At 53.2% G+C, this 22244-nt stretch overlaps 6 protein-coding genes across 6 annotated transcripts; 3 read left to right on the top strand and 3 right to left on the bottom strand.

The window, feature by feature from the left end:
* Positions 1-256: 256 nt before the first annotated feature.
* On the top strand, positions 257-1876 carry D7B24_009328 (uncharacterized protein; the record flags this gene model as incomplete). The annotated part of the gene is made up of 2 exons (XM_028643403.1): positions 257-441; positions 499-1876. 2 exons carry the CDS (start codon positions 257-259, stop codon positions 1874-1876), a joined length of 1563 nt encoding a protein of 520 aa, XP_028493021.1.
* Positions 1877-2793: 917 nt separating this feature from the next.
* On the bottom strand, positions 2794-4647 carry D7B24_009327 (uncharacterized protein; the record flags this gene model as incomplete). Its single annotated transcript, XM_028643402.1, has 1 exon — positions 2794-4647. One exon carries the CDS (start codon positions 4645-4647, stop codon positions 2794-2796), a length of 1854 nt encoding a protein of 617 aa, XP_028493020.1.
* A 926-nt stretch (positions 4648-5573) lies between these two features.
* D7B24_009326 (uncharacterized protein) lies at positions 5574-8401 on the bottom strand (the record flags this gene model as incomplete). The annotated part of the gene is made up of 9 exons (XM_028643401.1): positions 5574-6072; positions 6167-6402; positions 6461-6625; positions 6973-6989; positions 7059-7136; positions 7411-7997; positions 8064-8093; positions 8166-8179; positions 8318-8401. The coding sequence occupies 9 exons, from the start codon at positions 8399-8401 to the stop codon at positions 5574-5576; spliced, it is 1710 nt and encodes a 569-aa protein (XP_028493019.1).
* Positions 8402-12909: 4508 nt separating this feature from the next.
* D7B24_009325 (uncharacterized protein) lies at positions 12910-13615 on the top strand (the record flags this gene model as incomplete). Its single annotated transcript, XM_028643400.1, has 2 exons — positions 12910-12953; positions 13015-13615. 2 exons carry the CDS (start codon positions 12910-12912, stop codon positions 13613-13615), a joined length of 645 nt encoding a protein of 214 aa, XP_028493018.1.
* Positions 13616-14420: 805 nt separating this feature from the next.
* D7B24_009324 (uncharacterized protein) lies at positions 14421-16755 on the bottom strand (the record flags this gene model as incomplete). Its single annotated transcript, XM_028643399.1, has 4 exons — positions 14421-14449; positions 14508-14948; positions 15027-16153; positions 16235-16755. The coding sequence occupies 4 exons, from the start codon at positions 16753-16755 to the stop codon at positions 14421-14423; spliced, it is 2118 nt and encodes a 705-aa protein (XP_028493017.1).
* A 1144-nt stretch (positions 16756-17899) lies between these two features.
* On the top strand, positions 17900-22127 carry D7B24_009323 (uncharacterized protein; the record flags this gene model as incomplete). Its single annotated transcript, XM_028643398.1, has 7 exons — positions 17900-18046; positions 18101-18288; positions 18350-19006; positions 19078-20440; positions 20500-21029; positions 21096-21399; positions 21456-22127. The coding sequence occupies 7 exons, from the start codon at positions 17900-17902 to the stop codon at positions 22125-22127; spliced, it is 3861 nt and encodes a 1286-aa protein (XP_028493016.1).
* Between the last annotated feature and the right edge of the window lie 117 nt (positions 22128-22244).

The raw sequence follows: 22244 nt of genomic DNA, 5'->3' as shown, positions 1-22244 counted from the left end.
GTTGCGCGAGCTGGACGGCAGTCGGCTCTGCCAGCTTGATACTACAGCCGAGCGTCGCCGACATTGTTCGATCATGCCACGCATCTATGGATATAAACCATCAGCGGCTTCCCTGAGTTTCCACCATCTTGATCCCACAATTCGGCATCACTCTTATTCTGATTCATATCCATCCCTGGAATCAGACCTCTAACTTTGATCAAGGCATTCATTTTCTAACTGCAGAGCTTCCCTCTAGCCATATTCTATCCCAATAATGCATAAAATTGACGACAACGAGACGACCAACGTCGTCGCCACTGTCTCCCATCACGATACCAAAGAGGGCATGACGACATCGGCGAATCAACAGGAACATGAACTCACGCTCAAGACTGTCTTCAAGCACCACAAGGCGGTCATTTGGTGGTGCTTCTACTGGGCCATGTGTGCCATTGGCTGGTGAGTGGATGAACACTTCGACGACCCAAGCAGGGGAGCTAACTTCTACTTACCCAGGGGATTCGATGCTCAAATCAACGGTGCCATGATTTCTGTCGCTGCCTTTCGCCGTGACTTCGGATACGTTGTTGATGGAGAAGCCATCCTCCCAGCCGACTGGCAGAGTGCCTTCAACATGATCAGCACGGTGGGCCAATTCTTTGGTGGTTTCATGTGCAGCTGGCTTGCCGACCGCATCGGGCGCAGAAACTCGCTCTACGCTGGTATCGCTATTTGCACGGGCGGAATCCTCGGCGAACTTCTATCGGATACTCGTGCCGCTTTCTTGGTCTCCAAGCTTGTTTTGGGTGCCGGTCTTGGCTTCTACCTGACTCTTGCACCTCTTGCTTGCAGTGAGCTCGCTCCGGTAGCTCTTCGTGGATACGCTACAGCTGGTGTCAACTTGGGCATCGCCCTGGGTCAGCTCCTGTCCAACGCAGTGGTCAAGGCCTTTGGCGAGTGGACTAGTCGCTGGGCTTACCGTGGGCCTTTCGCCACGCAGCTTTTCTTTGTCGCGTTCCTGCTCGTTTTCCTGCCGTTTGCCCCCGAAACACCATGGTACCTTGCCCGCAAGGGTAAGAAAGAGGAGGGCCTAAGGGCCATTCGCAAACTTTACGGCCCAAACTTCGATGCTGAGCGCCAGTGGGCAGGACTCGAGGCTACAATTGAAGAGGAATCCCGCGAGAAGTCGGCAGAGAAGAGCTTCGTCGACTGCTTCCGTGGTACCAACCGCCTTCGAACCGGCATTTCGACTGGTGTTTTCCTCTGCCAGCATCTCGTTGGTATCATCTTCGTTCTCGGCTACTCCACCTACTTCTTCCAGCTCGCCGGTCTCGACGTCAGCAAGTCCTTTGATCTCGGTGTCGGTGTCACGGCTTGTGGTGTCGCTGGCAACATCACGTCTTGGTTTGTTGTAGAGCGTTTCGGTCGTCGTATCGTCTTCCTCTCGGGTATGGGTACCCTTACCGTTCTGCTGATCTTGATCGGCATCATGGATGTCGTCCCTGCTTCCGGTGCCGGCTGGGTCCAAGCCGGCGCGACGGTTGTCTACGCCTACGTCTATTTCCTGACAATTGGCGCCATGGCCTTCGCTATCCTTGGCGAGGCTTCAAGCACGGTGCTTCGCGCAAAGACAATCTCTCTCGCCACCGCCACTCAAGCCATCTGTGGTATCGTCATGAGCATTGCTATTCCCTACATGGTCAACCCCGACGAGGCCAATTTGCGCGGCAAAGTTGGCTTCATCTTCGGCGGTCTCTCCCTGATTGGCACCGCCGGCGCCTTCTTCTACGTGCCGGAGCTGAAGGGGTTGACTTTTGATGAGATTGATCGTTTGTTTGCTGCGAAGGTACCTCCCCGCCGGATGGGAGCCATGGCCGAAGCTGAGCAGGAGTGAGCAAGAAATGGAGAGAGCGCGATTATACGCCTGCTTTATATATAATCCTTAGCTATGTTATACTATTCTTGAATTCTTTGCGCTTGATGATTCTGCAGGAGTACATGGCGGACTCTTTGGTGTCCGTAAAGGATGAACCTAGTGGGGGAGTCAAAGACGTAGTCTTGAGTCGTGAGACTGCTGCTACTACCTTGCTTATACGCACACTTATTGCCTTATAAATGACAGGAGCAGGCTCAATAATGTTTGAGACTGCGGGCCATCAGTGTGCACATTGTCTAGGCATCTTGATTAATCTTATGTCACGGATACTTGTCGGTCACTGTGGCTCAAAGTTTGAAGCCCATCATTTCTCTACCATTCCCATCCAGCCGGTTCGTCAAGTCCTTGTCGCCAGCGTCAGAACCTTTATCTTGATGATGCTCCACGCCCACTCGCATGCAGAGATCCTTCAGCTTATGCCGAGTTTTCGCGGTCTTAGTTTTCCAAAGATAAGCTATAGAGTGATCTCGAATGACTGTCAAAGTGGTGCGACATCACGCCAGTTATGCATTCAGTTCCGGATAGCACCATACACTGTGGATTCGTCCATTTTACAGTCGACAGGAGTGTTGAATACTAGTTGATCATGAATGATGAGGTGTTCGAGGTTCCTGGGCAGTGCATTAGCAAGGTCCCAAGGCGATGCCTCAACCCACACTAACAACTGTGAATGCGACCCTACACATGAGTTTCTCATGGTTGAACGATTGCAAAGTGTTCCAAAGGAAATATTTGGGTTGCATTGATTCACTCGTCCAGCGCACTGCTACTTCCAGACCTTCAAGAACCACTAGCTTCAACCTGAAGTCCGCCAGATATTCAGCATGCTTTTCAACGCCAAAAACGTCAACTCAATACTACAGGCCGCCCCTCCGTCAACAAGCCCCAAAGACACTATCGCTATCATCTGAGGACTCCTCAAACGGCGGGTGCGCCAGTACTGCCCGACCCCTCAAATTCAATGAGCTGCGCCTCTTGTGCGCCTTCTCCTCTTCCTCGCTCTCACTCATCATAGCTACCTCCTCTTCAATTTCCTGCCCACCCACGGTTTCGCAACTAAGATGTCGATACGCCTTTTTTCTTTTGACACCCCTCTTCGTCTCACTACCTTTTGTAGCAAAGCCAGCATCCGCACTGGACCCGCGGAGCACAATTTCAACTCCGTGCTTCTCCTGCCTCAACCAGTCAACGAAGCCGGCGACTGTCATCTCCTTCGCGGCCAGGAAACTCTCAATCGTCGCAACCATTTCGTCCTCGCTGAACCCCCGCTTGAGGAGCTCCTTGCACACGCCCCAAAGCCGCTTGCGGCGCGAGTACCACGTCCGCGCGTACGTGTCGCGCCGCCATTTTGTCGTGTACCGCTCGTCGAGCAGGCGGACGGCGCGCTGGCCGGCGAGTCCGTGCTCGTACTCGTCCCACTGCTCGCGTACCGTCTCGGGGTGCTTGTTGAAGGCGAAGATAGGCGTTGCGGTGCCGTCGGAGAGGGTCGTCAGGAGGGACGAGACGCGGACGGTGGGGGCGGGATCGTTGCTCGTTTCCGTGGGGACAGACGTCGGAGGTAAGACGCGTGCCGGCTTCTGGAGTCTGAATCCTGAGTCCATCTTGAGAGGCTGGTGAGTGTGAAGGCTCTTGAGCTCATGGTCCATTGTTAGCGGACGTGAGAGCCTCAGGCCGACGTCCACGTTGGTTGGGCCACTGATGGTAGGAGACGTCTCCGTCACGGGAGGCAGACTGACAGCGGAGAACTTCCTGCGTTTCTTAACGACTTTCTTGCCAGTGCTGCGCGAAGGCGGTGCGATGTTGGCGTACGGGTAGGGCGAGGCTGTTGTCTCTCTTGATGGAAGGTAGTCGGGGAGGCCATCATCGCAGCATATCGAGTCGACAGTCATTGGAAGGTCATCGTCGCTGTAGACCGAGTCCACAGCCCCGGAGAGGTCATCAAACGCCTCAGACAAAGGTGATGGGAATCCTGGCCCAACAATGGTCCCCTCATCCCTCAACGCACTGCCCAAACAAGCACCGCGCTCCCGCAGCACCTCAGTCCGCACTTCGCCCACCATATCCTCCGTGGCAATGACCCTCCGGACGACCTCGCTCACAACATCAACTTGCATCTGCACCCGCCGCTCAACCTCCGCCTTCCACCCCTTCAGCTGGCCCACCTCGAGCCTCGAGCTCACCTCCCGCCCCTCCAGCGCTGCGATCCGCTCCCGCAGCTCGCGCTCGACCCGCGAAAGCTTCGCCTGGACAGCGGCGACCCGCTCGTCGCAACCTTTATGCAGGACCTGGAGCATGGCGACCAATTTGTCTTGGGACGGCGCCGGCGAGGGAGGGTTTCTGGCGGGGAGGATACCCAGCAGATGAGCCTGGTGCGCCCACTGCGCGGACCATCGGCGCGTCTGGTCTTCAAAGCGGATGGGGGTCTGCGGGACCGGGTGATAGACCATCGGCTGGAACGGCGGCGGCGTCGGAAAGCGTGGCGCGGTAGGTTGAACGGGCTTCTTTTCTATCGAGGTCGGAGTTCTCGACAGCGGAGTTTCGGAGCTCTGTTCACTGAGATGGGGGGTGGACGTCGAAGGGGGGTTATCTACTTGGCTGGTCATGCTTGGTATCGTCGGCGTATCGATTCTGGTGTTGATCGGACGCCACGGGAGCGGTGGCATGTCGCCGCGATGGCCTTGATCCTGAGATCTGGCGAGGGTCGCCGAGAGCAGTCCCTTGTCGTTCATAGTCCCGCTGTTGGTGTCTAGAAGTGTTTCGCGGGGTTGTTGCTGCGCTCGATCGTGTTTCCAATTGCTGGTGTTGCTGAAGACAGCCGTCCGTGTAAGTCTAATTCGTGCAGAAGTTCAAGTCAAATACAGTGAAGCGATGCGGTAGTCCACTGTGGCTCAAGAGTCAACACACTTCACTCTCATGCCGTGCTGTGAAAGCCAGGACTTCACTCCGCTTTTAACAGACTCCGTCATGGTTTCTCGTCCTAACACAGACGTCCTGACCCATGAATGCGTCCCCGACTTTGAACAAAGACGCCGTGTACAAACTGTCCCATGCCGTCTTTGTCTGCCTTATTGTTCAAGACGTGTGTGGGGCGGGTATTGCGAGTTGAACTCGAGTCAAGGGAGAAGACAAAGAACATGCTCCATGCCAAGAATTAGTACGGTGCTCCGCATCAGGAAGGGTCGCTCGAAGCACGAAGGTGCTCTCGGGCCACGAGATTGTCCGTGATAGCCGTCTCAGAAGAGCGGCGATCAATTCGCCTACGTTGTATAAGTGGGGAGAGCAGTATTCATTGCCAGCTGCGGGTGCCAGTTGGACTTATAGCCGTGAGCGATCTACCCGATGTTGAGACTTGCATGGGTCAAATACCGACCTGCCAACTCCTGGGCAATTGAAAATCCGTATGACAAAAAACGGACGCTCCCACTCTGGGGGCGAGTCTCAATGACAGTTTGTTGTTTCTTGCTTTCTTGATCATCTGCTGATAGTACTGTTTATGCCTCTCATGTTTAGTGCTCAAGGAGGCCATCACACTGGCGAGGCGAAAGTCAGTGAGTCACTTCCCTCTAACCCCACGATTCTAAGCCTGCACTACATACATTGAATTCGCAAGAACATGGAGGAAATATCCTCTCCCATCAAACAGGTAGTGATCACACTATGAGCTGTCAATGTTCATCATGTCCATCGAGTGCTGCTGATTCATCCCGAACCAGTTCAAGTTCTGAAGTTGCTCAGCCGGATACCCATGGTAGTGGACAAGTCCGCTCTCGTCTGTCGAAGCACCTGCCATGATAATTGGCCCACCTTGTGACGACATTTGCACTCCATCGCCCTCGATATCGCCCTGAGATGGCTGAGCGAAGTTCATCTGTCCTTGCAGGCCAAGCGGACTCAGGTATGACTCCATCCATTGGTCCAGCTCCTCTCTCGTCTGCTTCGGCAAAAGTATATCGGTTCTGCTATCCGTGTATTGTTGCGCGGCGTTGTAAAAAGCCCCGAAGAGCTGATAGTGATCTGCTAGACCAGGGTCCTCTGACGCGGCCCCGATGGATTGAACAAATATTTCCAGTCTTTTGAGATCGTCTCGGCTCCCATTTTCGACAACGTTGCAGAACAACACGAAAAAAGGAATGAAAGGAAGAAACAGTAAAGCCCTGAGAGAGTGTAAGATTTCCAGCTCATACAGACGATCTTGATGACTCTGATTGTCGGCTTTTCGGCCTCAAAGCCCCTGGCTGTGAAACGTACCAGTTCATGTATGAGAACAAAACAGGTCTCTTGCTCTTATCGAAGCTATCGTGGCGCGCAAATGCCTGTCTGGCATATGCAATGCATTCATTTGAGAAAGGCTGTGCCAGTGATTCGCTTGGCGCAGCGCGGTGTATCATAGTAAGGACCGAGAAGTGAGCAACTTCGTCCCCGATGAACAGGTACTCAAGGCAGGGCCGTGACGTTTCGTAATAGCCGAGTCGCTCGAAATGAGCCTACAATAGAGGAATGTCAACGTGACATGTATAATTAGGGATTATGTGGGCCGCTCACCTTGCTCGCCAGAGTATCTTCGTGTATCTCTCGCGCGTGCCGAGAGAGGGATTCCATACTAGCTCGTCTCGTCTCAGAGTCCAGGAGTAGTGATTGTGCCGAGTATAGATCTGTGTAAATCATGCCGGCGAGCCTAGCCATCCGAACTTGAATGTAGCAGTAAGACTGGACTGGGCATGACGTATTGCCACTACCGGGAGGAGGCACAGTTACGTCTACCTCCGAAATGGTGGAAGCACGGCCTAGGCGCAGGCTAAGAGTCTTCTCAAAGAAGTATATGAGCCAGAAGAGAAGTCCAGCGTGGTTTGGTTCTTGCGACCCACCGTCAGTCCCTCGCTGCCTTTTGTGATAACCCAGTGAGTGCGAGATCTCCCGGGCCGCAACAATCAAATCCCATGCAAGAGAGGGTCTTGATTTTTCCATCGCAAAGATTGCCTGATTATGTTGCGTCAATGGTGTTCTACATCATTACGGCTGTGGATTGCTTGAAAGGCCATGGGCGTGCTGCTTACCCCGAGAACGAGAGCGACTATCGTACGATGTGTCTTAGGCATGAAAAGCGATAGCTCCGCGATAGCCGTATCGATGTTTGACGTACAAACATTCACATACTGTTTTTCTCTCTCGATGAGATTCTCACCTTCGTCTTTCATCATGTGTGGTTCGCCGAGGAGACCTGTTGGATACATTAGCGGACGTGTGCAGCGCATACTGGCCATGCATCGCTCACAATATAGAGCGAAGTTCAGGATGATAAAGTCTGCCCTATCAAACTCGGTACCGAAATAGATATCCAGGCACAAACCCACGAGATTTGTTTTCGGCAACAGCTTCTCAAGGATTTGAATTGCGAACCCATCCCCCGCTGTACTTGTTAGCACTGGCTCAGCCCATGTATGTATCAACTCCTCGGAAGCGTATACAAAAGAAAGTCAACACAACAAACATACTGCGACTTTTTCGGAGGAGTTGAATAGCTACGTCGAGTGGTATCATATCTTTGTGACTGCGAGTTGACAATGAAGCTTCGCCCAGAGTGGGAAGCCTGTGTTTCAAAGACCGCTGATTCTTGCGGACTACTAGAATCTTATGTTGAAGGTCATTGAGAAGACCAAGAGTATCGCCACTGGAACTCTCCCCCCCATTGAGGGCGACTATCCCTTCGATATAGTCTGCTGCAAACTTGGAGTGGGCTGACAAGGAAGAGGGGCCTTCAGCTTCAATGTCCCCGCTATCATTTGCTTCGCCATCATCATCGGCCACGCCTTCAACCTTGCGGTACTGTGGGGTTGAAGACTGAGTATTGTGGAGCGATGATGGCTGAGAGTTGGAGTGCAAGGATGAAGGAGTAGTGGCTTGAATGGTCTGATGGTCTTGGTGGGCCGTAAGGGTCTTCCCAGAAGTTGTAGACGGCGTGCGGCGAGCTTGGGTGAAGTGCTCATCGATCCTGGAACGGGTATGAGGGTCTCCTGTCAGAACATCCATGAGGCTTTCGATCTTTTCAAGTCGCTCGGCAACGGAGGAGAAGCTTTCGGCACTTCAGCCATCAACAGGCTGCGTCAGTTTGGATAGATCTGAGTTTCATCAACATCCCAGCACTCACCCTCCGGTCGCAGCACTCGTCCGCGGCCGTCTGTGTCTTCGAACACGGGGCGATACTACGCAATTCAGTCCCATGCGCACACATGGCGAGCATGGGACTGACCTGTCGCACCGAATCTACAATTGTGAGTCCTATTTGTCCGTCAGGTTCCACGGATGAACAGGTGGAATTATCTAACCTTTCTACGCGCACAATTGTCACACTGACAACAGAAGTGTCAGCAATGGGATTTAGTGAATACGGGAAGTACATACGGCTTTAGGCGCAACATGTGCTGCATCGGCCGGCGGCGGTTCCTCAGTAGGGGACTGATCTGACTGAAGCTTGCCCGATGACATCGCCTTTGGATTCTGGAATGATGTGCCCCGAAATCCCGGCAAAGACCGCAATGTTAGACAGTGGTGCTGCGAAATTGTGTAGTGGTAAGGCGAGTGTTTTACCGAAATCCCGCTGGATAATGGAGCTGAATATGGGCTCCTGGAGATAAAAGAAGGGATACGATAGTGTCTCGGAGGCCGCGAGACCCGGGCCAGGACCCCACGGCGGGGGTTTATGAAGCCGATCGAGTCACGAAACCCCGAGGCTTGCGAATTGATCGAGACTAATGTCAAAGATTCCTTCGCAGCCAATGATTACACGCTAGGCGTTCGTGAGATAAAGTGTTTCTTCGCCCTAACTTGGGCGGTCCTGTTGTTGGAAATCTCAAATTGATCTACTCATTTGACCGTCGCTAAACCAAAGCCTTCGGCCCAGGAAAATTGACGTCAACTCCCCTTATTTACAGGTTAAACACGTCATAATTCTCCTCCGCAATAAGGTCCTGCCACCGAATGCCACCATCTTGGGATCTTCTAGACCATAGGTCTTTCAATAGCTTGTGGATCACGCGCACGTTACTGATTCCATAAGCTTCTTTTGCTTGAAACCATGTCGTGACGCGGGATTTCAGTTCGCAAGTTGACGCCTCCGAGCCCAGAACAAGAACAGGCCAAAGCGCGATACAGCCTCCCCTTCCGCGGGACAAGGTGTCAATCAACTCAAGCTCCCGTAATCCTATGCTTACAAGAGAACGGACGGTGTTAGGGGAGGCTTTGCGAACTGTGCGCTGAAAGTACACCAAGCTCGCGTAATAGAAAGCTCGAGCTGCGTGTTCCTCAACAGCCATTTCGTCGTCAAGCGAGGCGTTTCGCGAGGATTGAGCAGGGGGGAAACTCAAGTATAGTTGTAATTCGAATTTATCGATTTCATGCTTCGTCGTTTCAGGCCCTTGAAGCCGGTTCATAGCTGTGATGTTTGTGAAGAACGAGCTCGTCGTTCCAGAAAAGTTGTTGGCGTCATCGAGTTTGGGTTTGTCAATCAAGCACATCACCTCACTAGGTATTTCCCAGTGACACAACAATGCCATTCGAAGTATATTGTCCCGAAATTCGTACTGGTCATGAGAGAGACCTCCATGCATCTGGAGATGCCTCAGGTATGAGACTCCGCCACTAAGGTGCGTTTTCCATCTTGATCGTGCGCCAGATATTGCTTCGACGACGATAGACGCCATGATGGCACTACCAAGCGACTGACGGACCTCTGGATCATCTTGGCGCCCAAGATTGAACCGAAGATGTTCGAGCTGCAGCCTTTGGTGATTGAGGGCCAGTGATTCGAGGGTGGGATTCTTTCCCCCCGAGAGTTCGAAAAGATTGAAGGCGGATCCTGCACAGATGGAATGGAAGATCGCCTTGTTAACATTCGACTCCGTTGAGAGGCCGGAAATTCCCGAAAGAGCTTTAGGAAGCATGGCAGTTCTAAAAGCGTTATCTGGCGAGTCCACCAGCATCAATTTGCCGCTCGTGAATGTGGCCCAGTGAAAGATGAGGCTCTTCTGATGTTGGGGCATTGACAGAAAATCAACGCGTTGGGTCATTGGGACTGGAGGGCAGCCCTCTGTAGGTTGTTGTTGCCTGAATGCGAAGCGACTGGCCGTGACGCTTCCCCCACACGCAGAAGATCTAGACGCTGTGACAGGATATGATCGGCTGATCTGCTGGTGTTGTTTGTCCTGCGCTGACATGGACAACGTAAATTGGGAATCTCCCTTTTTGGTGATATGTGGTTGGCTGGCGAGCTCATCTTGAGGCACAGACAAAGACTCCCCGGTCAGATTTGGAGGGGACTGATCGTCCTCCGACAGTGATGATGATCCTTCGGGGGGAGCTGCGTCCCTCATGAGTATGCCTCTAGGGCTTTCGATTGGTATTGTTGCATGCCTGGTGGTTTCAATTGGCGATATTTGACCCTGTTTAGCGACAACATTGGCGCGGAATGCGTCGGCCGAACCCAATTCCAAGCCAGACACCGACGCTGAGGGTGATGAAGTTGTGGTTGTAGTCAAAGTTTCCGATGATTGACTAATTGGTGATCTGGCACCGCTCTGTTTGACAGTCGCCGACAGGATGGAGCCCCTATACTGACGAGACGCAGACCAGTTGAGACGCACCCCATAACCTCGGCAGTCTTGGCCAGACTGGAGGCATCTCCGACACGCGGGCTTTTGCTCGTCGCACTTGACCCGCCGATCACGGCAAGTCCAACACCCCCGGAATGATCTTGGGGGCGCCTGTGCCTGAAGACGTTGGCGAGGAAGGAACTCATCACCCTCTGCTGCGTTTCGTCGCAGCATACCGAAAGAGGTAAGATGAGACGACTCTCCCTTGTTGATGACCTGGGACTGGAGGAGACGGACCCGATACTGCATCGACCCTGTAGTTCAATGCTTATTTTCAGGCACTTGATTCCAGAACAGGCCTTTGATGACGTGATGAAATTTGGACATGCGGCAGAACTTGGCGAAAAGCGCAATTTGTCGGGGCCAGGCAGAGATTCATGAGGGCGAGATTTCCATACAGCAGGAATACCTCTGGTTTCGGTGTCCGAATGTTCCGACCGCCATCCGAGAATTATGGGTATTGCGACTCGCTACTAGACGGCAGCCGTGGTCGTGGGGTGCAGTGCACTAACCAAGCCAAGGTACCTGAACCACGTCGAGAGAGAGATATTCCGAAAACATATGACAGATCTTTTTGGGCGTTATTGTGCTTGATGTGTGGTCGGTTGCAGCGACTCTACAGCCTGGTCAAAGTAACAACGGGAGGACTTGGCATAAATCGATGTCCCAATTCAACAGATGTGACCATGCATGGCTCCTCTGGTAGCATAGCACCTGTGTGGAAACTCAAAGGTAGGTTCTGCGTGTCTCTTCGGCCGCCTGTGAGCGCGAGGGGTCCACCAGAGGGCGTGTTCGTCATCACTGGGCTGGGTAGTCTAAGACAACCAGAAAGCTTAGCTGACTACGAAGATCGACGGTGGCATCGCCCCAGACTGCCTATTTAAGCCTAGGCGATCCGGAGAACGAGTGGATCTTTATGAGGTGTGTACGAGAGCGACTCAACCTGATCTCAACTGAGTCGCGCTTCTAGCTGCGGTCCTACCATCATCCCCTGTTTAATTAGCGTCCGGTCCTCGACGTCGCTCATTGTTCAGGCCACTAAGCTTCAGCATCATGTCGGCCGAACCTGCCTGTTTAGGGAAACTGGATCATGCCAGAATGATCAGAGGTGTTTCTTCCTGGGCTGCGTAGCAAGTCGGACAAATGAAGAGATTTTGCTGTCTGCCAGCATACGCCCGACCGCCCGGGGATGTGTGCCTGGCGCATTGTAAGCGGAACAATTGATAACCTTTCGTCGTGCTTGGTCGCTTCGAGCGATGCCAACACAACAAACCCCCGTCGGTTTTTGTATTTGCTTATTCTCCGTACACATTACTTGAAGATCTTGGTAAACGTATGCCAAGAATAATTATTTCCTTCTTTTAGCCTTGAACAGTCGTGCAACAACATGGCTACAATCATACCGCAAGACTCAGGGGCGCTTGACTTGGTCGGGGAGGGCCATGGGAAACTCGCGAATCATCTCCATGGATCCGAACAAAAACGTGAAAGCATCAACTTCACCGACGAGACCAATGCCGATGAGCTGATGGAAAGCCTCGGGTACCGTCCAGAGCTACAGCGCAATCGGTCAACGGCTCATGTGGCGTTTATGGCCTTCATTCTGGCGGCAAATCCCTATGGCCTCGCGACGACATTGAACTACCCTCTAATAGGCGGTGGTCCTGTCAACATAATCTGGGGCTGGCTTTTGGTCGCCCTACTCGTTGTTTGTGTTGCGGCTTCTCTCGGCGAGATCACCAGCGTTTACCCTACTTCTGGTGGTAGGTGGCCCTCCTGTTTTGTTTGAAGCCACCCTGTTGTCGGTTCTGCAACGCTGACTCTGTATTTGACGGCTTTACTAGGTGTGTATCACCAAACCGCAATGCTTGCTCCCGCAAAGTACCGTAATATCGCGAGTTGGGTTTGCGGCTGGCTCTACATTGTCGGGAACATGTCGATCACGCTCTCTGTCAATTTCGGCACTGCTTCCTTCTTCGCTGCTTGTCTGAACGTATTTGAAAAGGAACCAGGCGTCGGCATCTTCCCCGGCACACCATATCAGCTTTTTCTTCTATTTGCCGCCATTACACTGTTTTGTAATTTTGTATCATCTTGTGGAAACCGCTGGCTTCCATGGATTGATGTAAGTCAGCGCTACATCTACGTGCGATTGGTGTTATAGAGATCAAATAACTGACGAGACCGTAGACTGCGGCGGTGTTCTGGACATTCGCAGGCGTCTTTGCCATAACTATAACTGTTCTTGTTGTTGCAAAGAACGGACGCCACTCTGCGGACTATGTCTTTGGTCATTTTGAAACAGAGTCGGGTTGGCCAGATGCATGGTCTTTCTGTATCGGCCTGATGCACGCTGGCTATGCCACATCGTCAACTGGCATGATCCTTTCGTACGTTACGACCTTCAATTCGCAGATGGTGGATAGCCAAGCAGGACTAACTCAACAACAGGATGTGCGAAGAAGTGCGTCAGCCGAGCACGCAGGTACCCAAGGCAATGGTTGCAACTGCCTGCATCAATACCGTAGCTGGTCTTCTGTTCTTGATCCCCCTTGTTTTTGTCCTATCGGATATTCAAACATTGTTGGCAACTTCTTCCTTGGCACAGCCTACTCCGACCATCATCAAAAGCGCCGTAGGCTCGTCCGCAGCTTCTTTTGCGCTTCTGCTGCCTCTCGTGATCCTCGGTATCATCTGTGGAGTCGGCTGCACCACTGCCTCCTCTCGCTGTACGTGGGCCATTTGTCGGGACGGCACACTTCCCGGTTCCAAGTGGTGGAGTCAAATCCACACGGGCCTCCAGGTACCGCTGAATGCCATGATGTTCCTCATGGTGGTGGAGCTTCTGCTTGGATTGCTTTACTTTGGATCGAATGCAGCGTTCAGTGCTTTCTCCGGGGTCGGCGTCATCTGCCTAACGTGCGCGTACGCCACGCCAGTGACCACCAGTCTCATGAACGGCCGCAAGCACCTCGAGAAAGCATCGTTCAGCCTTGGCAAATGGGGTTATGCATGCAATGTTGTGACCATAGGTGAGTTCCCTCAGAAGTGAAGGAGACAATTACTGATGCGCCTTAGGATGGACCATACTAGCTGTGCCGTTATTCTGTATGCCGTCCCCGCTGCCTGTGACTGCGCTTTCTGTCAACTACGCACCCGTCGTTTTTACCTTTGCTACTTTGTTGTCAGTTGGCTGGTATGTCGCGTGGGGCCGTCGACACTACACAGGGCCGCCTAAAAGTGAGTAAATTTGGCGTGTTGTTGAAATGGTTCGACACCATTCAAGGTAGTTAATGTAGCCTAAATGCATCATATTACCAGTGAGGGGTGCTGAATCTTGAAATAAAATCAGTCTAAGTGAGCACAGTACGCGATGTGAACGTTGGTATCTTGACCAAGATGACTAACCGATCGGAAGCATTTGGCGTACTATAGATCAGGGCCCTAATTTAAATAGGTAATCAAGCATCGTAAAATGGACCTTCGCAGGAAACCTTCACACGGGAAGTAATCAGATTGAAAATATCGATGCATGAGGCATACAGTCTAAAATGAAACCTCAAATGTCTGAGGCACGATCCATCCACTACCCCTCGAATTGGGCCGGTCGGGAAGCCTGTTGCGCCCGGTACAGGTTACGACAGGTCCGTCCACTTGGAAGTTGTTGTAAAGATTCCCACTTTTTGATCACTTGATCGATATCCTCTGTTGTTGCGTGTTGCATATCAGATGCTGCTTGTCTGAGTCGTATCAACGTGATTTCTCTTCGCAACCTCGTAGAATAAGCTTTGGTTAACTCTCTCTCGACTCCCTTGAGAGAATACCCTGGTATGGCAAACAACGCTGTGATCGGTTAACTATCTGGAGGACTTGAGGCTCAGGGCATCTGCAGTCCTCCCGATAGGAAAGAAGGGTCTTGATTCTAGACGAAGGAATGAACTTACAAGCTCCAAGGAGGCAGAAGCAGCCTCGGGCGCCGAGGTAGGTGCCGATCATGAGTCCTTTCATTCCACCCTCTTTGACGCCCAGATATGGGCTTAGGAATACACTGGTGAAGGCTTCCCATAATGACAATGAGGACTCCTTGGCAGCAGCGCGTAGGCCGCTTTTCCATCCATCGATCTCATCGCGCCGCCGAGCGTCCATCTTGTGCATGAAGCTATACCAAGCCAAATTATGGAAGCCATTGGCAATGTTATATGATAGCGAAACGGGGACCCTGAGACAGGCCTTGCTCAGATCGCCAGCCAATCGTCCCGTGGCTCGCATGATAAATCTAGAATTGCCGCGCCGACCTTGGTACTTGGCTTGTACAGCTACCTGACGCAGGTTGATTGAGGACGATGTGGGCTGTTGGGCCAATGACCCCGGCACTAGTTTCTCAGCTGTCTCAAGGACAAGGGCATCTAGCCGTTCCAAGGCCCTCGGATCTGGTCGATGGTTCTCAGCATGCCTATGCTCACTTCTGGATAGATTTTGGAGGCTGTCTTCGAGCGGCGCGGCTTCGTCTTCGGCCACCATGGTAGACAAATTCGGCTCGACTGGCCCCGGCTTGCCTTTAGACGCTGTTGATACCGGACGTTTCTTGAGTTCATTAGAATAATCTCCCAGCGCTAACATTATGGCTGTGATGAAGGACGACGCAGCTGCCGCCGCGCCCACAAGAGGATGCTTGGCTCCGTCGTCAAGGTTCCAAGTCTTATGCCTGATTATCTTGACGTCATGATAGTCGACCAGACCCTTTTCGATCAAACATGCCATCGCGAAGCCGCTTATGCGGGTACCTTTGACCTTGTGCTCCCAAATAGCAATCCTATCGGGAGACAATGCGCACCGGAGTGCATCCCTATCAATGCGAGCTTGAATGTCGTCAGCTGCGCCACTGGCGCCGTGCTCTGATGCGATAATTCGAGCCATATTCAGCGCGGCTGTGCCGGCCTCGGGTCGCAGGGAGAATTTGATGCTGTCGGCCAGGTTGTCGGCTGTCAGGGCTTTGAAAGGTATGGGCATGGGGCCCGCGCCGCCGCGAGCGATCATTTGGCCCCAGAAAGGCTGGTCGCCGAAAAACGGCACAATAACTGTCGGTTTCCCGGTAGCTATGCCCGCTGCCGTGGTCCCAGCACCTCCGTGGTGGACAACGGCAGCGACTTGTGGGAAAAGCCAGTCGTGGGGGCAGTTTCCCAGCATGAACACATTCTCCGGGATGTTATCCTGGCGCCTGAATGTACTCCAGCTCTCGGAGACGATCGCACGAACGCCGGCGATTCTGATAGCTTCGAACACCGTTTTGGTTAGGCTCAGTGGATCGTCGACGACTATAGAGCCAAAACCAATGTAGATGGGTGCAGGCCCGCTTTTGAGAAAGGTCCGAAGCTCTGGCGGGGGCGTATGTGAAGTGGACGAGGGCAAAAAGGAGAAGCCCGTGATGTTGATATAGGAGCGCCAATCTTTCGGCTTGGGCACCAGGGCCTCGGACCAAAGATAAGTATATGGAACGTGAAGTCTAAAGAGGAGCTGAGACCCCCAAAAGGCGCTCAGAGGGTCGAGGTTGAGGGTTTGCACCCGGAGTCTGTTTATCAGGTCACCAAGCCTGTGGAAGCGTCAGCCGACTATCTGAGGACAACAATGACATCGAATAACACCAATCAAGCTAAGGAGAGAGGCCACTTACCCTTCCCAGGTCAGTAGCTCTACCATGAGGAAAGACATGTAGTTAGCTACGCCCTGGTCCGCATCCCTATACGCCATGGCCGACAGGGGGTGTGGGAAGGCCTCGGTAAGCGACCATGGCATGGTGAACACCATGTGGAGTGGAATGCTCAGCTTTTCGGCACAATGTATATGGGCCATTGATGGCGGGTTAGCGATAATAAGGTCAGCCAAGAAGAGCTCTTCGGGATCTTCAACAGATGTTGCAGTCAAGGGGTCTCCAGTGCCATCGCCAGCCTCAATGCAGCTTCGCCAGCAACCATTAATTATTTCCCACATCTCTTTGCGCCTCCTTTTGACGTCGCCGGCCTTGATGCTCGTACGGCTAGGTATCAAGCCCATATTTTTGACCATGTATGCCATGAGAGCCTCCGGATCCCCACCGATACTGAAGAACTCGACGCCGTGGGATTCTATAAAGTCCTTGAAGTGAGGGTGCGTACAGATCCGCACACGGTGGCCATAGCGCGGGCCCGCGAGCATTTGGGCGATAGGTATAAAAGGCTTGATATCGCCGCGAGACCCCACGATGTGGATGGCAATGCTGAGACGCGGGTGTCGTCGATCGGGGGCTTGTTTAGCACCGGAACCATTCGTAGTACGGCTGTCGCGGTGGTTCTCTAATTCCTTGTCTTCATGCCTATTGCCATGGTCAGATGTCCGGGTTGATTCGCAGGAGTCGTCCCTCTGCAGAAATTTGCACCATCGCACAAGCTCCTCTGGATGCTCGTGAAGCTTCAATTTTACATTTCTGCTATCGATGCCATCGTCCGTGAGGTTGTCGAGTAGGGATCGAACTTGGTGGGTAACAAGAGGCGCCATAACAACGATCAAAGATGTCGTGCTGATGAGAGGACGATCGGATGAAGCAGCCACGCTGTAGGGTTGGTCTATAATCAATGGATATAGTCGCAAACTGGGTTTGAAATACGCAAACGGTCCTGTAGAGTTCCAACGTCAAGTGCCAGGAAACCATCTCCACGGGTCGGCACTTCCGAGTCGTCATGTGACCACGAAAATGGTGGCATAAATGGGGAGGTGCACCGAGGGAGAGGTTGTGGAGATTAGCTGCAAGAAACATGATTTAGGTTCAATCAACATGACTCCGCTGTATTTACTTTGGTATGGCATCTGGACTTGGCATCGGGATTTCGGGGGTTGGCAAGTATTCCCGTAGCCCCGGCCGGGCCCCGAATTTCTAGGTTGGCCTTCTTGTGATGGGTCCAAAAGGGAAAGACGGGCTAGCCGCAATACGCCCTATACTATATCCGCTGCTCACTGACTTAATCGTCCGTGAAAAATGGAGTACGGCGCCCGCGAACCCCGATGCCCGACAGGCAACACCTGTGAGAGTTCTGACCCACGGCATACCAAAGTCGGGCCTGGGCACCGTCATTGGGGTGGAGAACTTCAATACTCTGTGTTACGAAGGCAGGGCAACCAAATTGTATTCATGCTTTCGAGGTCAAAACTCATAACCCCCCCAGCTTCATCTTCATCGCCTTCCTCTTCATTGCCTTCATCTGCCTCCTCCAACCTCGAAAAAGGTACCAAGTTACAATCTGCGCCCCAGCCCACTGCGCCAACCGTCCCTTCTGTCGGTACAGTCTTTCGAGACACCGTCGCGATGGCCGTCGCAAACGAAAAGGCAACACAAGGGGAGAGCCCAATGAGTCCAGGTCTGGCCCCCACGCCCGCCTATGTCCCCATCGCAGAGAAGCAGGATGGTAAGGTGGACGAAGAGAAGAACATGGGCCCTGTGGAAGGTTATACTGTGAGGAAACGTGTGTCGCGCTACCTAGCCGAATGATGAGCTAATACATGACAGAGAATCTTCAAATATGGCACCAAATCCGAACACTCGATGCAGGCTGCGGCCATCTTGTGTGCCGTCGGCTCGGGCGTGGCCATGGCAATGGTCAACCTGGTTTTCGGCCAGTTCATCACCGTCATCACCAAGTTCGTGACCGGCCAGAATACGCCAGCGGAGTTCCGTAAAGATGCATCTCGGCTTGCGTAAGTATCTCAACGGTGTGTGAGCAAGGACTCTAGCTGACCGGCGAATGCCATTTTGTAGCCTCTACTTCTTCATCATCGGCATCGTGCGCTTCACACTCAGTTACGGCTACGCCACCTTCTTAACACTCGCCGCTTTTCGCACAACTCGCAATATCCGCACTGCGTATCTCCGAGCCGGTCTAAGTCAGGACGTAGCCTACTTTGATGCGGCCGAGGGCGGATCCATTGCCGTCCAGGCCACCTCCAACGGCAAGCTTATCCAGGCTGGCATCTCCGAGAAGCTCGGCATGGTCTTTCAGGGACTTGCAGCGTTTGTCGCCGCCTTCGCTCTGGCCTTTGCCACACAGTGGAAGCTCACCCTTATTACTTGCTGTATTGCCCCTGCTACGCTGCTCGTCATCGGAGTAGCCTCCACTATCGAGGCCGGTATCGAGACCGAAATCCTCAAAGTTCATGCGCAGGGAGGCAGTTTCGTCGAGAGCGTGCTCTCCAGCGCCCGCACTATCCAGGCTTTCGCCCTCCGCACCAGACTAGTGGAGAACTTTGACTCTTACTTGAAAGAAGCTCGCCGACTCGGTAACAAGAAGAACCTACTTTTTGGGATCATGTTCTCGGCTGAATACTTTATCATGTTTGCTGGAATGGGTCTGTGTTTCTGGCAGGCCATCGGCATGCTCGTCAAGGGGGAGGTAGACGAGCCAGGAGACGTATTTATGTGCGTGCCCCCGAATGTCCGCTATTTCCTACTTCTAAGCCTGTCTGTGTCTCCTTACTGACAGCCTATAGTGTCCTCATGTCCGTCATTGTGGCCGCCTCTAGTCTGACTTCAATCGCTCCCTACCTGATCGACTTCAGCCGTGCTGCGGCTGCAGCTGCTGAGCTGTTCCGCCTCATCGACCGCCCCTCGAAGATTGACCCGAACGATCCTTCGGGTGCGAAGCCTGACGTCGTTGAGGGTACTCTTGAATGCGAGAACATCGTCTTTAGCTACCCTATGCGCCCTGGCGTTACTGTTCTGAACAACTTCACCCTGCGCATTCCTGCCGGTAAGGTAACGGCTCTTGTTGGAGCTAGTGGCTCTGGTAAGAGTACCATTATCGGCCTTATCGAGCGATGGTATAACCCCAACTCGGGTTGCTTGAAGCTCGACGGTCGTCCTATCGACAGCCTAAATGTTAGTTGGCTGAGGAAACAAGTCCGTCTCGTCCAGCAGGAACCTGTCCTCTTCTCCGGTACTGTCTTCGATAACATTGCCAATGGTTTAGCTGGTACGGGCTGGGAGGACGAGTCCAAGGAGCAGAAGTTAGCCCGTGTGCAAGAGGCAGCCAAGGTCGCCTTTGCCCACGATTTTATTAGTGAGCTCCCCGAAGGTTACGACACGGTTATCGGAGAACGCGGTGGGCTTCTATCTGGCGGCCAAAAGCAACGCGTGGCCATCGCCCGCAGCATCGTCTCACAGCCTAAGATTCTCCTTCTCGACGAGGCCACCAGCGCTCTCGACCCGCACGCCGAAGAAGTTGTCCAGAAGGCCCTTGACAACGTGTCCAAAGGTCGCACCACCATCACTATTGCCCATAAGCTTGCTACTATTCGGAACGCCGATAATATTGTCGTTATGGAGCACGGTCGCATCATCGAACAAGGCACCCATCAGTCCCTCCTCGAAGCAGAGGGTGGCTACTCCCGCCTCGTCAAGGCCCAGGACCTTTCAGTCGCAGCCAAGCTGGATTCCGAAGATGATGACGACGACGCCACGGCTGACGGTGCGGCTGACCGCAAATCTGTCGAGCTCACCCGATCGGTTACGCGGTACTCGACGACAGCACAACAAGGGACAGTGTCTCGCCTTTCCCGTGATGATTTTGAGAACTGGAAGAGCACTGGGCTCGTGACTACCATTTTCAAGATTATCAGATCTACTCCTGAGCTTATCTGGACCTATCTGGCCCTTTTCACGGGCTGCTGCTTGGCAGCTGGTGCTTATCCAGGCCAGGCCGTGCTCATGTCAAAATTCATTGATGTCTTCAAGCTCACGGGTAATGAAATGCGAAAGGAGGGCAATTTCCTCGCGCTCATGTTGTTCGTCATGGCTTGCGGCTGTCTTGTCGTGTACTTCATTATTGGGTATTCATCCAACGTGGTCGCGCAGGTAAGGCACCTTTCATGATGGCCACTCTCTTAACTTGCCCAGCTGACCGTGACTCCCAGACTCTTAACCATAAATATCGGAAGCAAATCGTCAACGACATGCTGCGCCAGGATCTCCAGTTTTTCGACCGGCCAGAGAACACTACAGGTGCCCTGAGCAGCCGAACCGACTCCTACCCCCAGGCTGTATTCGAGCTCATGGGCTTCACCGTTGCCTTGATTCTCATCTCCATCGTCGGCGTTGTATCATGCTCTGTCCTCGCGCTGGCCTACGGATGGAGGCTCGGCGTCGTGGTAGTATTTGCCGGTCTGCCCCCTATGCTGATCTCGGGGTATGCTCGCATCAGGATGGAGTCAGCTATGGACGCCAAAATCAACAAACGCTTTTCGCAGAGTGCATCGATAGCCTCGGAAGCCATCAATTCGATCCGTACGGTGTCGTCGTTGGCTATTGAGCGGAAAGTCCTCGAGAGATACGACGCAGAGCTGGCACACGCCATCGCAGACTCGCGTAAACCCATCACACTTATCATGCTTCCTTTTGCCTTTACCCAGAGTGTCGAATACTGGTTTCAGGCACTGGGTTTCTGGTGAGTAACTTATCTTGTACAAGATCCTAGCCTGAAGTGTGATTGCTGATCTCATCCCCATGATAGGTACGGATGCCGTCTTGTATCCTTTGGGCAGCTAACCATGGTTGAATTCTTCACTACATTCCTTGCTGTGTACTTTTCTGGTCAGCAGGCCTCTATATTGTTTGGCTTCTCCGGCAGCATGACCAAGGCAACGGGTGCCGCAAACTACCTCTTCTGGCTCCAGCAGCTTGAACCTACAATCCGCGAGACCCCAGAGAACCGAGACATGGCTCCCCAAGGTTTCAAGAGTCTCGCTATTGAGGACGTGAAGTTCTCGTATCCCATGAGGCCCGACGCACGTATCCTCCGTGGCATTGATCTCACTGTGAGCACCTCTCACCCCGCAACACAAGCCTCTCTTTGCTGACTTGAGTACCTTAGATCAAACAAGGACAATTCGTCGCATTCGTCGGCGCTTCCGGCTGCGGCAAGAGCACCATGATCGCCATGCTAGAACGCTACTACGACCCGGTAACGGGTCGACTCCTTGTCGATGGCCAGCCCCTGTCTTCGCTGAACCCCTGGACGTACCGAAACGACGTCGCCCTCGTGCAGCAGGAGCCCAAGCTCTACCCCGGCACGATCCGTGAGAACATCTCCATGGGCGTGCCGAGCGGAGGCACGTCGAAAGTACCCGAGGCAGACATCATCGCCGCGTGTCACTCCGCCAACGCATGGGACTTCATCAGCTCGCTACCAGACGGTCTAGACACAAACTGCGGCAGCAACGGCCTCCAGCTTTCAGGCGGCCAGCGGCAACGCATCGCCATCGCGAGAGCGTTGATCCGAAAGCCTCGACTGCTCCTCCTCGACGAGGCCACCAGCGCGCTGGACACGCAGTCGGAGCGAATCGTGCAGGACGCGCTGAACGAGGCTGCCAAGACGGGCGATCGGATTACCGTTGCCGTCGCCCATCGACTGTCGACGGTGCGCCATGCTGATATGATATGCATCTTCCACGGTGGTAGAATTGTTGATACCGGGACGCATGAGGAGCTTCTTGCCACGAGCGAGATGTACAGAAAGATGTGCGAGGCACAGAATCTGGGATAATGCCTGATTTGTTTCCTTTGTCAGAAGCTGACCGCCAGGTAGCGGAACTTTTCTTGAATCTCTCGCCCCTAGAATGTTTTTCTTGGCAGAAGTTCGCCCTGCATTGGGCGGCGTTCC

Source organism: Verticillium nonalfalfae (genome assembly GCF_003724135.2).
Source record: "Verticillium nonalfalfae strain VnAa140/NRRL 66861 chromosome Unknown scaffold_91, whole genome shotgun sequence".
NCBI lineage: Eukaryota > Fungi > Ascomycota > Sordariomycetes > Glomerellales > Plectosphaerellaceae > Verticillium > Verticillium nonalfalfae.
Note: the sequence above shows the minus strand (reverse complement) of the source record. Positions and strands in the feature narration are given on the sequence as shown.